Source organism: Dipodomys merriami, unplaced genomic scaffold (assembly GCF_024711535.1).
Source record: "Dipodomys merriami isolate MVZ:Mamm:240054 unplaced genomic scaffold, mDipMer1.0.p SCAF_767, whole genome shotgun sequence".
NCBI classification, from domain to species: Eukaryota; Metazoa; Chordata; class Mammalia; order Rodentia; family Heteromyidae; genus Dipodomys; species Dipodomys merriami.
Window position 1 is genome coordinate 53,639 of NW_027206365.1, and position 15,624 is coordinate 69,262.

At 46.4% G+C, this 15,624-nt stretch overlaps 1 protein-coding gene across 2 annotated transcripts; it reads left to right on the forward strand.

Moving 5' to 3' along the window:
• Positions 1 to 306: 306 nt before the first annotated feature.
• Positions 307 to 14,337, forward strand: LOC138818497 (uncharacterized protein C3orf84-like). 2 transcript variants are annotated; one of them, XM_070009421.1, is made up of 5 exons: positions 307 to 451; positions 1,150 to 1,403; positions 2,206 to 2,319; positions 12,911 to 12,967; positions 13,921 to 14,337. In XM_070009421.1, exons 2-5 carry the CDS (start codon positions 1,320 to 1,322, stop codon positions 14,335 to 14,337), a joined length of 672 nt encoding a protein of 223 aa, XP_069865522.1. In that variant the 5' UTR covers positions 307 to 451; positions 1,150 to 1,319. The 2 variants fall into 2 exon arrangements, with proteins under 2 accessions (XP_069865522.1, XP_069865521.1); XM_070009420.1 differs by lacking the exon at positions 307 to 451 and having other exon boundaries at positions 1,201 to 1,224; positions 1,320 to 1,403.
• Positions 14,338 to 15,624: the final 1,287 nt, after the last annotated feature.

Genomic DNA, 15,624 nt, shown 5'->3' on the forward strand with positions numbered 1-15,624 from the left:
ACGGTCTTAACGGTCAACTCCTCCTGCACCTTCCCGCCATGCGGCTCCCTGGTCACACCTCAGGGGATCAGTGCGCCGGCCCCAACTGCCCAGCCTTGACACCCCTCACTTGCCACCCGACCTATAGTCCACGGCCTATGTGGAAAGCAGGGAAGCCTTGAATGGCGAGGTGCCATTTCTGATGAACCGGGTGGTGAAGGACCAGAATGTGTGGCAGAGGATCTGGTGGAAGAAACTAGAGAAGAGCAGTTGGGGTCATGGAGGGAGGGGTGTAGGGAGTGCGGGGGGAGGAACATAGGAGATTTTTCCATTTAATGGGGGGAAAAAACTAATATGAAGACTGAGCAAGTGATAGAAACGATGTTGAGAAATCTCAAATTATGCTGGATGAAAAAGGACCCAGAATTAATCCTCAGGAAAGAAAGGGGCTGAAGGGACTGTGGTAAAGACGGTGAGATTAGAATCTATTGTACACGAGTGGAATTGAGGGATTGAATCTCTACTCTGTATAACTAATAGGAGCTAAAAAAAATTATAAAGAATGCATACTTTATGGTTCCAATATATAAAATTCTCGAGAATGACAGGGTATCTATAACTACGAACAAGAATCATGGAAACCTGGGCAAGGTGGCAGCTGCCTGGGATCTTGCCTGGTGGGTGAGGAGGGCAGGAGGGGGCTAAGATTAGATGGATCATCATGTTGGGAAATTTAGCAAAAGCCTGTCTCAAAATGTAAAAAAGAGTTGTAAAGGTGTGAGCCTATATAGCTAAGTGAACAAGTGTTTGTCTAGCAAATGCTAGAACCTTGGCCTGCATTCTCAGCATCACACACACACACACACACACACACAATCTTCCGTTCAAGCCTTTGTAACCGTCATCTGTCACAACTGGCATTTCCCATCACCTTAAATTCTTAAAAGGATTTGGCAGAGCCTTTATTCTGAGGCAGTAATTTTATCCTAAGAGCCACAAAACCTCTTTGACCCTTTCTCTTGAATCCATGGAATGCTTTCTAAATTTATATCTTTAGCCGTAGGCTGGCGTGGTTTTCAAGCACTGGCTTTGCCTTGAACACATTCTTTAATATTTCATTGGCTGTGAGTCCATCAGAGCGGTACGTGTTTATATAAGTGCTCTCCACAGTTGATAATGCCAAGACACAGATTTCTCCCTTTGAGAAGAAACAGAGCAGCCAAGGACAAAAGAGCAATGGGCCAGGTGCTACCTCAACAAACAGCAGCATTGTGGAGTCACAACTTCCTTTTGTCACTAAGCAACAAGAAGTTGACCTCCTTGAAATTCTCTGTCCTCAGATGTATCCTCAAAAAGGCAAGAAGAAAGCTTGCTTTCTCTGCTCCCTTCCTGGACAAATGCAAAGTGCTTTAGTAGGCTCCTGGGTAAGAGTGAAGCACTTTATACTGAATCCTGATTGCCCATGCCTGGGGTTGTGCATAAAATCTGAGTGAGTCATGAGGGTGAAATAAAGTTTCAGCCAGGTAAGGGTGGCTCACACCTGTCATCAGTTTCTCAGTTTCTCAGAAGGCTGAGATTTGAGGATTGCAGTTCAAAGCCAGCCTGGGCAAGAAAGCATGTGAAACTCTTATCTCTAATCAGAAGTAGCAATGTGTCTTAAGTGGTAGAGCACTAGCCTTGAGCAAAAAAGAGCTCAGAGACAGCGACCAGGCTGAGTTTGATCCCTAGGACTGGCAAAAAAAAAGAGAAGAAAAAAGGGCTGGGAAGGTGGCTTAGTGGTAGAGTGCTTGCCTAGCATATATAAAGCCCTGGGTTCAATTCCTCAGTACCGCATACACAGAAAAGGCTGGAAGTGGCGCTGTGGCTCAAGTGGTAGAGCACTAGCCTTGAGCACAAAGAAGCTCAGGGACAGTGCCCAGGCCCTGAGTTCAAGCCCCAGGACTGACCCCCCCCCCAAAAAAATTAAAAAGTACAGCTCCTACTTGGATCTATCAGAGATACAAGGAGATCTCATTTCTGTCCTCTGCTGGTGCTTTTCTCCTAAGGTCTCTCCAGAAATTCTCTGTTGGTTAAATACTCCCTTGGGAAAGTGTGAGTTGGCCAGCTTCCCAGGGTGTCTGGTCTGACTTCAGATCAGACTTCTCTGGAATGTTCAGGCCCCTGAAGTCTAGGACCCAGGACAGGGATGTGAGTTGTGCCTTACCTCTCATGCCCACCTTGTTCTAGCACAACAGTGGTTTCTATGGGCACTACAGAGGTCAAGTCAAGAATGAAAGTGCTGGAGAATATCGCCTTGCAGCCAAGCCCAAGCCTCCAGCAGTATTTCTGAAGAGAAGTCAGGTACAAGGCAGCCCTAACGGTGGTGGGAAGGAATGGGCCAGTTCCTGTCTCTCGCAGGTCCTAAGAGTACTTTTCTTTTTGGTCTGTTGTGGGTCTTGAACTCAAGGCCTACATGCTATTCTGCCTCTCTGGGCTCAAGGTAGCGCTCTACCATGTTGAGCTACACCTCCACTTCTGGTTTTCTGGTGGTTCATTGTAGATAAGAGTCTCAGGAGCCAGGCACCAGTGGCTCACGCCTGTAATCCTAGCTACTCAGGAGGCTGAGATCTGAGAATCGCGGTTCAAAGCCAGCCCAGGCAGGAAAGTCTATGAGACTCTTATCTCCAATAAGCCACTAGAAAACTGGAAGTGATGCTGTGGCTCAAGCAGTAGAGTGCTCGCCTTGAGCTGAAGAGCGCAGGAACAGCACCCAAGCCCAGAGTTCAAGCCCCACAACCAACCAAAAAAAAAAAAAAGTCTCTCAGGGACTTTTCCTGCCCAGGCTGTTTGATCACCGATGATCCCCACATCTCATCCTCCTGAGTAGCTAGGATGACAGGTGTGAGCCATCAGTACCTGGCTTTTCTAAGCCCTTTTGGAGACACATTATCAAGAGAGACTGAACATCTGGGCTTCCTCTTGTCAGGAAGGGAAGTTATGCAGAAGATGGCTGGGTACCATAGCCCACGTAGGTAGTTCAGGAAGATGGGAAAGCGTATTCAGGAGAATTTGCTGATAACAAGTGGCTATGGAAGCCTTGGGAAAAGATTTGTCTCACAGTATAACAACCAAAAGATCAGTACTGCTGGGTCAACGAAGATAAGGGGAGGCAGAGCTTCTAGAAGCTAGAAAGACCTAAGTGCTGGTGGTGTACGCCTGAAATCCTAACTTAGTCAGGAGGCTGAGATTGAGGATCTTGGTTCAAAGCCAGTCCAGGGGCTGGGAATGTGACTTAGGGGTAGAGTGCGTGCCTAGCATGCATGAAGCCCTGGGTTCAATTCCTCAATATCATATAAACAGAAAAAGCCAGAAGTGGCACTGTGGCCCAAGTGGTAAAGTGTTAGCCTTGAGCACAAAGAGGTTCAGAAACAAAACCCAGGCCCTGAATTTAAACCTCAGGACTGATTTTTAAAAAAGTTTCAATCATAACTTCTCCTCCTCCTCCTCTTCCTCCTCCTCCTCTTCCTCCTCCTCTTCTTCCTCCTCCTTCTTCTTCTTGTCGTGGGGCTTGAACTCTGGGCCTGGGTGCTGTCCCTCAGCTCTTCAGCTCAAAGTGAGTGCTCTACCACTTGAGTCACACCTCTACTTCCAGCTTTTGGGTCATTTGTTGACAGTCTCACCAGCCCAGGCTGGCTTTGAACTGTGATCCTCAAGATTTCAGCTTCCTGAATAGCTAAGATTTCAGGCATGAGGCACATGTGCCGGGCCACTTCTCTTTTAAGAATGATAAGTGAAGCCGGGCGCTGGTGGCTCACGCCTGTAATCCTAGCTACTCAGGAGGCTGAGATCTGAGGATTGCGGTTCAAAGCCAGCCCGGGCAGGAGAGACCGTGAGACTCCTATCTCCAATAAACCACCAGAAAACCGGAAGTGGCGCTGTAGCTCAAGTGGTAGAGCGCTCGCCTTGAGCTGAAGAGCTGAGAGACAGTGCCCAGGCCCAGAGTTCAAGCCCCACAGCCGACAAAAAAAAAAAAAAAAAAAAAAAAAAGAATGATAAGTGAAGGCTGGGAATGTGGCTTAGTGGTAGAGTGCTTGCTTAGCATGCATGAAGCCCTGGGTTCAATTCCTCAGTACCACATACACAGAATAAGCTGTGGCGCTGTGGCTCAAGTGGTAGAGTGCTAGCCTTGAGCAAAAGAAGCTCAGGGATAAGGCCCAGGCCCTGAGTTCAAGCCCCTGGACTAGAAAAAAAATTATATATATAAAAGAATGATGGGTGTTGGAGCAATCCAGGGACAGAAACAAACTACAGCTCAAACTATTAGCTCTCAGTGATATCTTTCATCCCAGAGACCAGAACATCCCTTTCAAATATATTAAACCCAGCCCCTTAGAAACAGACCAGATGCATAAGGGACAGATTTCAGCTGCTGATCAAACTGAAGAGTTGCAGAATTTACTGGTATTAGAAGCAGCTCCAAATAGCATGATCTCTGTGTCTCAGGCTCAGGTTGAATAAATGTCAAGTCTCTTGGCTCTTTCTAATTTAAAGCTGTTTTAATTAATAGGATTACCCAGGGAAGGTACATATTTTATTTTCTCACTTGCTGAGACAAACCAAATTTCAGTGGACTGATTTCAGCTATGGTGCTTTAAATCCTTTTCAAGATAGAACAACCACTTTCCTTTGATGTGCAGGCAGATAAATAGATTTCTGGGCTCTGCCCTGAAATCCTAGTTATTTAGGAGGCTGAGAACTGAGGATCAATCTTTGAAGTCAGCCAAGGACAGGAAATTCTCTTAGTCTCTTATCTCCAATGAACCATCAAAAAGCTGGAAGTGGCGGTGTGGCTCAAGTGGTAGAGTACCAGCCTTAAGCAAAAGAGCTAAGGGCAGCTTCCAGGCCAAACTATAGTACTAGCGTATGCTCGCATACACACACACACACACACTCACACACACACACACACACACACACACACACACACACACACAGAAAAAGAAATATGCAAATAATAAATTTCTTCAGGGGCAAGAATACCCAGAACTTCATGGATAAAAAGGAAATGACTGGGCTGGGAATGTGGCTTAGTGGTAGAGTGCTTGCTAGCATGCATGAAGCCCCTTGGTTCGATTCCTCAATACCACATCCACAGAAAAAACCAGAAGTGGCTCTGTGGCTCAAGTGGTAGAGTGCTAGCCTTGAGCAAAAGAAGCTTAGGGAAGCCGGGCACTGGTGGCTCACGCCTGTAATCCTAGCTACTCAGGAGGCTGAGATCTGAGGATCGCGGTTCAAAGCCAGCCCGGGCAGGAGAGACCATGAGACTCCTATCTCCAATAAACCACCAGAAAACCGGAAGTGGCGCTGTAGCTCAAGTGGTAGAGCGCTCGCCTTGAGCTGAAGAGCTGAGGGACAGCGCCCAGGCCTGGAGTTCAAGCCCCATGACCGACAAAAAAAAAAAAAAAAAAAGAAGCTTAGGGACACAATGACCAGGTCCTGAGTCCAAAGCCCCAGGACTGGCAAAAAAATAAAAAAAGGAAATGACTGCTTCTTACTATGTTCCCACAGCTGTGAGAGAGCAAAATTTGAATCAGTGGGAGTCAGTAGATTATCCTATCATTGTAAGAATAATGAGCCTTCAGAGTCAGATCTGCCTCCAAATAGAGGCATTCACTTGAGACCACTGTACAACTCTCTAGCTGAGACTAGAGACAGGGGAGAGACTTAGAGATCCAGTGGAACTTCATCTAGGCTCCCCGGTTGTTTTTTTTTTTTTTTTCAATTGAAGTTTTCATTAAGATGATTATAGCTGGGATTTCATTAAGATGGTTGAGCCAGGATTAGAGGCTCACATCTATAATCTTAGCTGCTTGGGAGGTGGAGATCAAGGGATTACAGTTCAAGGCCAGATCTGGCGGAAGAGTTCAAGAGACTGCATCTCTACCAGTGGCTGGGTGCTATAGCACATACCTGTTATCCCAACTACAGAGGGAGCATAATGGTAGGGCCACAGTGGCTTCTGTCTGTCATCCCCAGTGACATAGGTAGCACAAATAAGAATAGGGAAACCTAAGCCAGCTTGGTCATAATGTGGGACTCGAATTTGAAAATATTCAAGGCAAAGAGGGGCTAGAGGCATGGCTTTAATGGTAGAGGGGCTGCCTAGCAAACTTGTCTTCAGTGCTACCCAAAAACAAAAGAAAAAGATTACAGATGTAGAAGCAATTATAAGAAATTAATAGAGATTGTTTTTATGCTTTGTCCAGTTTCCCTCAATAACATTTTGTAAACTACAGTATAATATTACAGTCAGAACATTGTAAAGGTTACAAACCACCAATCTGGTTCAGCTTTCCCCAGTTTTATTTGCAAACATGTGTGTTTGGGCTGGGAAGGTGGCTCAGTGGTTGAGTGCTTGCCTTGCATGCATGAGGCCCTGGGCTCAATTCCTCAGCATCACATAAGCAGAAAAAAACAGAAGTGGAGTTATGGCTCAAGCGGTAGAGTGCTAGCCTTGAGTTGAAGAGCTGAGGGACAGCGCCCAGGCCCAGAGTTCAGGCCCCACAACTGACACACACACACACAAAAAAGTGTGTTCATGAGTGTGTGTGCTAAAATCTTCAAGATATAGGATGGGAATTTGGCTTAGCATGGTAGAGTGCTTTCTTAGCATGCATGAAGCCCTGGGTTCCGTTCCTCAGTACCATATATACAGAAAAAGCTGGAAGTAGCACTGTGGTTCAAGTGGTAGAGTGCTAGCCTTGAGCAAAAGAAGCTCAGGGACAGTGTCCAGGCCCCGAGTTCAAGCCCCAGGACTTGCAAAAACAAAAAATAAAAATAGGCCAGGCACCAGTGGCTCATGCCTGTACTCCTAGCTACTCAGGAGGCTGAGATCTGAGGATCACCGTTCAGAGCCAGCCCGAGCAGGAAAGACCATGAGACTCTTATCTCCAATAAACCACTCAGAAAACCAAAAGTGGCCCTTGTAGCTCAAATGGTAGAGCACTATCCTTGAGCTGAAGAGCTAAGGGACAGTGCCCAGGCCCTGAGTTCAAGCCCCAGGACCAACAAAATAAAAATAACAAAGTCAAGAAAGGGGCTGGAGGGGGGCTGGGAAGGTGGCTCAGTGGTAGAGTGCTAGCCTTGAGCTGAAGAGCTCAGGGACAGCACCCAGGCCCAGAGTTCAGGACCCATGACCAAAAAAAAAAAAAGTGGGGGGGCTGGAGATGCTACTCAAATGGTAAGAAGGCTGCCTATCAGATGCAAGGTTCTGAGTTCAATCCTCAGTACTACATATTACTGTAAATATTAGTATGTATCTATTTATATATTAGTAAATATATATATATATATATATATATATATATATATATATATATACTTAAATTCCATATAAAAGAAATATGGAACCTTTGGAGGTTAGATTTTCTTGCTCAGCATAATTTCCTGGAGAGTTATTCAAGTTGTGTATCAATTTCATTCCATTATTATGTAGTAGTTTGTGATCCATATGTACCAGTTTGTTCAACCATTCACCTATTAAAGGCTCTGAACTGATTCTAGTTTTGGATCTTACAAATAAAGCTGCTATGCACATTTGTGTGCAGATTTTTTTTGGATGAACATAAGTTTTCATTTGTCTGGGATAAATGCCCAGAAATATAATTGCTGGGTCATATGGTAGTTGCATGTTTAGCTTTTTAAAGAAACTGTCAAGCTGTTTTCCAATGTGTGGCTATACCATTTTCCATTTCCACCAGCAATGCATGAATGATCTAGTTTCTCTCCGTTCCCATGAACATTTGAAATTATCTCCATTTTTAATTTTAGCCATTCTGATAGATGTGTTGTGATATTTCGTTGTGATTTGGATTTGCATTTGAACGAATGTTTAATGATGTTGAATATCTTATCATGTGTCTTTGGCCATCTGTACATCCTCCTTGGTGAAATATCTTTATGTTGTTTGCTCGTCTTCTAATTAGATAGTTGCTTATTTTGCTGTTGAGATGTTAAACTTGATCATCTTCTCTTCCCACCCCCAAGTTCTCAAGACCTTGTGCATGCTAAGTCAGTGCTATATTCAGCCCTAGAATTCTTCATAGAGTATAGATCCTAGACTTTTCTCGGATATGTGGTTTGTATTTTTCTTTTTCTTTTATCTTCTCCTTCTCCTGTTGCTGCTGCTGCTGCTGCTTTTGTGCCAGTACTAGGGCTTGAACTCAGGGCCTGGGTCTTGTCCCTTAGCTTTGGTATTCAAGGCTAGTGCTCTACCACTTTGAGCTACAGCTCCACTTCTGGCTTTTTGGTAGTTAATTGGAGATGAGTCTCTTGGACTTCTTTCCTGCCTAAGTTGGCTTTAAACTGTGATCCTCAGATCTTAGCCTCCTGACTAGCTAGGATTACAGGCAGCACTCAGCTTCCTAGAAATATACATGTAGTCTAGATCCTAGCCTTTTCTTGGATGTGTGGTTTGTGGTTTTCCTTTTTAAATCTTCCTCATATTTACTTTTCTTTTTTGCTAGTTATAAGGTTTGTACTCAGTACTTCAGGCTTTTGCTCAGCTTATTTGCTTGGCTGGGTCTCTACCACTTTTGAGTCACACCTCCAGGCTGGTTTTGTTGTTGTTATTGCTAGTTAATTGGGGGTAGAGTCTTACAAAGTTTTCTGCCTGGGCCAACTTCAAACCACAATCCTTCTGCTTCCAGCCTCCTGAGGTAGCTATGAGTTTTACTCTGTCAGGGAAAAATGCTTTGTTTTTTTGTCAGTTATGGGGCTTGAACTCTGGGCCTGGGCACTGTCTCTGAGTTCTTGAGCTCAAGGCTAGTGCTCTACCACTTGAGCCACAGGGCCACTTCCGGTTTTCGGATGGCTTATTGGAGATAAGAGTCTCACAAGCTGGGAGCCAGTGGCTCACACCTGTAATCCTATCTACTCAATAGGCTGAGATCTGAGGATCATGGCTCAAAGCCAGCCAGGGCAAGAAAGTGAGACTCTTATCTCCAATTAACCGTGAGAAAACAGGAAGTGGCACTGTGGCTCAAGTGGTAGGCCACTCACCTTGAGCTGCAGAGCTCAGGGACAGCGCCCAGGCCCAGAGTTCAAGCCCCACTACCAACAACAACACAAAAAAAGAGTCTCATGGACTTTCCTTCGAGGGCTAGCTTTGAACTGCAATCCTCAGATCTCAGCCTGAGTAGCTAGGATTGCAGGTGTGAGCCACTGGTGTGTGGCTTGTTTTTTAAATTTTGATAAGGTCCAATTTATTTTTCTTTTATGGCTTTTGATATTGGTGTCAAGTCTAAGAATTTTTTTTTTTTTTGTCGGTCGTGGGGCTTGAACTCTGGGCCTGAGTGCTGTCCCTCAGCTCTTCAGCTCAAGGCGAGCGCTCTACCACTTGAGCTACAGCGCCACTTCTGGTTTTCTGGTGGTTTATTGGAGATAAGAGACTCATGGAGTTTCCTGCCTGGGCTGGCTTTGAACGCGATCCTCAGATCTCAGCCTCCTGAGTAGCTAGGATTACAGGCGTGAGCCACCAGCGCCCGGCAAGAATTTCTTGTTAAAAAAAAAAGAATTTCTTGTTCAACTCTAAGCTCTGAAAATTTTTTTTCTAAAAGAGAATGTTATTTGTTTCACTTGGGAATGTTATTTGTTTCACTTGGTGCTAGGAATTAAACCCATAGCCTTGTACATGATAAGCCCCATCCTCTACAACTGAGCTAAACTTACATGTTCATAAGTCTTTGGTGTTTTTTTTTTTCTTTTTTCTTTTTTGTCCGTCATGGGGCCTGAACTGTGGGCCTGGGTGCTGTCCATCAGCATTTCAGCTCAAGGCTAGCACTCTACCATTTGAGCCACAGCACCACTTCCGGCTTTTTCTGCTTATGTGGTGCTGAGGAATCGAACCCAGGGCCTTATGCATGCAAGACAAGCACTTTACCACGGAGCTACCTTCCAGGCCCCTCTTTGTTTTGTTTCTATGCTGGTAATTGGGGCTTGAACTCAGGGCCTGGGCATTGTCCCTTATTGCTTTTTTTTTTTTTTTTTTTTTTTTTTTGTCGGTCGTGGGGCTTGAACTCTGGGCCTGGACGCTGTCCCTCAGCTCTTCAGCTCAAGGCGAGCGCTCTACCACTTGAGCTACAGCGCCACTTCCGGTTTTCTGGTGGTTTATTGGAGATAGGAGTCTCACGGTCTTTCCTGCCCGGGCTGGCTTTGAACCGCGATCCTCAGATCTCAGCCTCCTGAGTAGCTAGGATTACAGGCGTGAGCCACCAGCGCCCGGCTCCCTTATTGCTTTTGCACTCAAGGGTAGCGCTCTACCACTTGAGCCACAGCTCCACTTCTGACTTTTTGGTGGTTAATTAAAGGTAAGTGTCTCATGGACTGGTTCTACCAGGGCTGGTTCTGCCACTAGGCTGGTGGCCCATGTCTATAACCTTAGCTACTCAGGAGGTTAGAACTGAGGTACCGCAGTTTGAAGCCAGCCCAAGCAGAAAAGTCCATGATCCTCTAGCTCTAATAACCAGAAAAATGCCAGACTAGAGATATGGCTCAATTGGTAGGAATGATAGCTTTAGAACCTGAGGATGTGAGTTCAAATACCAGTACCAGTACACACACACACACACACACACACACACACACACACACACACACACACACACACACACACACTAGATTGAAGTGGGGAGCTTGAAAACAAGAATACTAGTCAAGAAACTCAAAATGCTGGGCACTGGTGGCTCATGTCTGTCATCCTAGCTACTCACGAGGCTGAGATCTGAGGATCATGGCTCAAAGCCAGCCTGGGCAGGAAAAGTCAGTCATGGGGCTTGAACTCTGGGCTTGGGCGCTGTCCCTGCACTCTTCAGCTCAAGGTAAGTGCTCTACCACTTGAGCCACAGTGCCACTTCTGGTTTTTGAGTGGTTTATTGGAGATAAGAGTCTCATGGACTTTACTGCCCAGGCTGGCTTTGAACCGTGATCCTCAGATCTCATCCTCCTGAGTAGCTAGGATTACAGGCGTGAGTCACCGGTGCCCGGCTCTATCTCCAATAAACCACCAGAAAACCAGAAGAGGTGCTGTGGCTCAAGTGGCAGAACACTGGCCTTGAGTTTAAGAGCTCAAGAACAGTGCCCAAGCCCAGAGTTTAAACCCCAGGACTAACAAAAGAAAGAAAAGAAACTCAAAATATTATTTTTTTGGGGGGGGGTCCAGTGGTGGGGCCTGAACTCTGGGCCTGGGTGCTGTCCCTCAGCTCTTCAGCTCAAGGCTAGCGCTCTACCACTTGAGCCACAGCGCCACTTCTGGCTTTTTTTCTTTTTGCTTATGTGGTGCTGAGGAATCGAACCCAGGGCCTCATGCATGCAAGGCAAGTGCTCTGCCACTGAGCCACCTTCCCAGCCCTCAAAATATTATTTCAGGCAAGTGAGGAAAGTGGTTTTGAACTAGAGAAAGCCCTAGATATATTGAGGCGTGGTCTTGGCTCTGCTGTTTTCATGAAAGTTTTAACAGGATTTCTGGGCATATTGGATATGGAGTTTAAGAGAAGACTAAGGAAGGCTGGGCATTGTGGTATGTATTAGTAATCCCAGCATTCTGGCTGAGGCAAGAAGCCAGGTAGCTTAAAGGCATCCTGGAGTTCATAGCATGACTTTGTATCAGGAAAAAAAATTCCCAGCCAGTCACCAGTGATTTCACATATATAATCCTAGCTACTCAGCAGGCTGAGATCTGAGGATCATGACTTGAAGCCAGCCTAGGCAGGAAAGTCTGTGAGACTCTAATCTCCAAATAAATCACAGAAAAAGCCACAATTGGTGCTGTGGCTCAAGTGGTAGAGTGTTAGCCTTGAACAAAAGGAACTCAGAGAGCCGGGCGCTGGTGGCTCACGCCTGTAATCCTAGCTACTCAGGAGGCTGAGATCTGAGGATCGCGGTTCAAAGCCAGCCCGGGCAGGAGAGACTGTGAGACTCCTATCTCCAATAAACCACCAGAAAACCGGAAGTGGCGCTGTAGCTCAAGTGGTAGAGCGCTCGCCTTGAGCTGAAGAGCTGAGGGACAGCGCCCAGGCCCAGAGTTCAAGTCCCACTACCGACCAAAAAAAAAAAAAAAAAAAAAAGGAACTCAGAGACTGTGCCCACCTCTGGAGTTCAAGCCTCAGCACTGGCAAAAAAAAAAAAAAATTCAAGGAGATTGGATTGGCAGATTTGGCAAGATATAGCTGCCTATGGCCTGAACTGGGAGGGGCAATAGCTAGAATGGATTTGATGTATGATCTATTTGTTTGGAGATGACTTGTCAAACACTCTTAGGCTTAATAGCCAACTACCTAACTACCAACTACCTAACTACCCAGCTGGAGAATAGGTAGTTGGCTGTTGAGCCTGGGAGTGCCTGACAAGTCATCTCCAAACACATGGATCAATAGGTAGTTGGCTGTTGAGCCTGGGAGTTCTGCAGATAGCTTGAGCTAGAAACTGATATTTTAGTTTCCAAGCTGGGCACAGCACCAGAGACTCATGTCTCTAATCCTGGTTACTCAGGAAGCTGAGATCTGAGGATCACAATTTGAAGCCAGGACAGGGTAGGAAAGTCTGTTAGACAGTTAGAATAAGGATATGTTGTCAGAGAAAAAATGTGACTAGGAGAAGAAACTGAAACCCCAAATGTAGGCAATCTAGATGAAAGGGGGCTCAGAAACAGCAGGATGTTCAGATGCTTCAAGCCTGATCCTCAGTCCACGGCTCCAGAAGCTTCTGGTTCAGGGCAAATCCCAGGAATAGATATCCCAAGCATTTTAAGGTATTGCTTTATTTTTTTCAAGGTATTGGCAGTTTAGGGGTGGTGGTTCCTAAATCTTTCCTCTACAATGGACCCTTAAGCAATTTCCTGTGGGCACAGAGAAGCATGATTTGTCTTCCTTCACCTTGTTTCTTACTGTTTTCCAAGGAACCAGCTAAGCAGCATTTCTTCTCCAAGCATGACAACCGCATTTCCTTCGACAAAGTGAGTGCTAAAAAGTAGGAGAGGGAGAAATCCCTCAGCCTATGTTGAAGTTCAAGACAGAGGTGGGTGGTAGGGTAGATGAGAGAAGACCTTGGGGGGAAGGGATGGCTTCTTCAACAGGTAGACAACTGTCTATTTCTCCCTCACCATCCTCCTCTTGGGAAAAAGCCCATCCCCTAGACAAAGCTATTGGTTTCCTTTGCTAGCTTGTCTGACAGTATGTAGATATTCTGTGGTGGGCCAGGCACCGATGGGTCACACCTGTCATCGTAGCTACTCAGGAGGCTGAGATCTGAGGATCACAGTTCAAAGCCAGCTTGGGGGGAGGTAAGCCTATGAGATTCATCTCCAATTAGCTATCCTTCCCCCCAAAAAAAGCCAGAAGTGGAGCAATGGCTTAAAGAGTACAAAAAACTCAGGGACAGCTGGGCGCCAGTGGCTCACGCCTTTAATCCTAGCTATGGAGGAGGCTGAGATCTGAGGATCTCAGTAGTTCAAAGCCAGCCCAGGCAGGAAAGTCCATGAGACTCTTATCTCCAATAATCCACTAGAAAACCAGAAGTGGCACTGTGGCTCAAGTGGTAGAACGCTCGCCTTAAGCTGAAGAGTGCAGGGACAGCACCCAAGCCCAGACTTCAAGCCCCATGACCCACCAAAAAAACAAACAAACAAACAACAACAACAAAAAAAACTCAGGGACAGCACTCAGGCATAGGGTTCAAGCCTCAGGACTGGCACCTCCCTCTATTCTAACACCCCCCTCCCCCAAAAAACTGTGAGACCACCGTGTTCTCATGGATGACATCTCTGAGAAGGTAGGCCAAAGAAACCAGGGTACAGGTCAGAGAAGTCAAACATAATCTGGGCATCACGAAGTAGATTTAGGATTAGGTGGGATCCAAGGAAGTGCCTGGTGCCAAGACTGTGGGCCAAGGGCCCGTACCGTTGAGAAGGGCCCCTACTGGCTGCTACAGGGAATCGGAAGACGGAAAGATCTGGAGCGTCTGTGGCAGCGTCATACCTTCCTGCGCTGGGCACCCAACGAGCTGGAGTTGAGCCGTCAGCGACCTCTAAAATCTTCCTACCAGGTTGACTTCCGGCCAGGCCCACAACTTGGTCTTATCCCCCAGCGCCTCGTGGACTTTATGAAAGTCCAGCCTCCCTGTGCCAACACCACCTACCAGCAAAACTTCTGCCAGTTAGCCCACAGTGACTACTGCAGCATCAACAAGGAAGACTCCCAAAAGCCAGCCACAGACACATTGCCTGACCTCCCAGACATCCGGAAACCCAAGCTACTGCAGCATTACCTTCATGCTGGAGTGTCTGAGTGTCTAAACTGGTCCAAATCATTAAAGAAGAATAGTTGATATACCAGCCTGTTCATACTTGCTAGCCTAGGGAAGGGGGCCAGTGAGCTGTGATTCCCTAGGCCTAGCATATCTATGTTCATATACGTGTGTTAGGTGGGGTCCTGGGGACCTGGGCATTAAGAAAGTATGGAGGGCTGGGAATATGGCTTCGTGGTAGAGTGCTTGCCTAACATGCATGAAGCCTTGGATTCGAGTCATCAGTACTACATAAACAGAAAAAGCCAGAAGTGGTGGTAGACCAAAGTGGTAGAACCAAAAGAAGCTCAGGGACAGTACCCAGGCCCTGAGTTCAAGCCTCAGGACTGGCAAAAAAAAAATTCTATGGATGGCATTCAGGAGGCTGATTTCCAGTAAGCTAGGTGCCAGTGGAGCACACCTGTAATTCCAGAGTATGATTTCACATCTGTAATCTTAGCATGTAATCACAGGAGGCTAAGATCTGAGGATCATGGTTCAAAGCCAGCCCAAGCAGTAAAGTCCATGAGACTCGTATCTCTAATTAACTACCAAGTTGGAAATGAGGCTGTGGCTCAAAGTAATACAGTGCTAGCCTTGAGCACAAAAGCTCATGGACAGTGCCCAGGTTCTGAGTTCAAGACCCCAGCAAAACAAAACAAAAAATTAAGGCTGAAGCCAGGCCCTGGTGGCTCATGTCTATAATGGTCCAGAGGCTGAGATCTGAGGATTGTGGTTTAAAGGTCAGCCTGGGAAGGGAAGTCTATAAGACACTTTATTTCCAAGGAACCACCAAAAAAAAAGCCAGAAGTAGTGCTGGGGTAGAGTACTAGCATTGAGCAAAAAATCTCAGGGACTGTGCCTAAGACCTGAGTTCAAGCCCCAGGACAGGCATACACCACACACACACACACACACACACACACACACACACACACACACACACACACACACACACACACACACACACACACACACACACACACACACACACACACACACACACACACACACACACACACACAATGGGACCGAGACACCAAGTCAGCAGAAGGTAGATCCAAGAGAGTCCTTTGAGACTCTAAAGGAAAGCAGGGTTTTTTTGGTTGGCGTGGGGCCTGAACTCTGGGCCTGGGCACTATCCCTCAGCTCTTTAGCTCAAGGCTAGCGCTCTGCCACTTAAGCCACAGCCACTTCCTGCTTTTTCTGCTTCTGTGGTGCTGAGGAATCGAACCTAGGGCCTCATGCATGCAAGGCAAGCACTCTACCACTGAGCCACCTTCCCAGCCCCAAGTAGGGGTTTTTGAGAGCAACATAGAGGAGTCCACA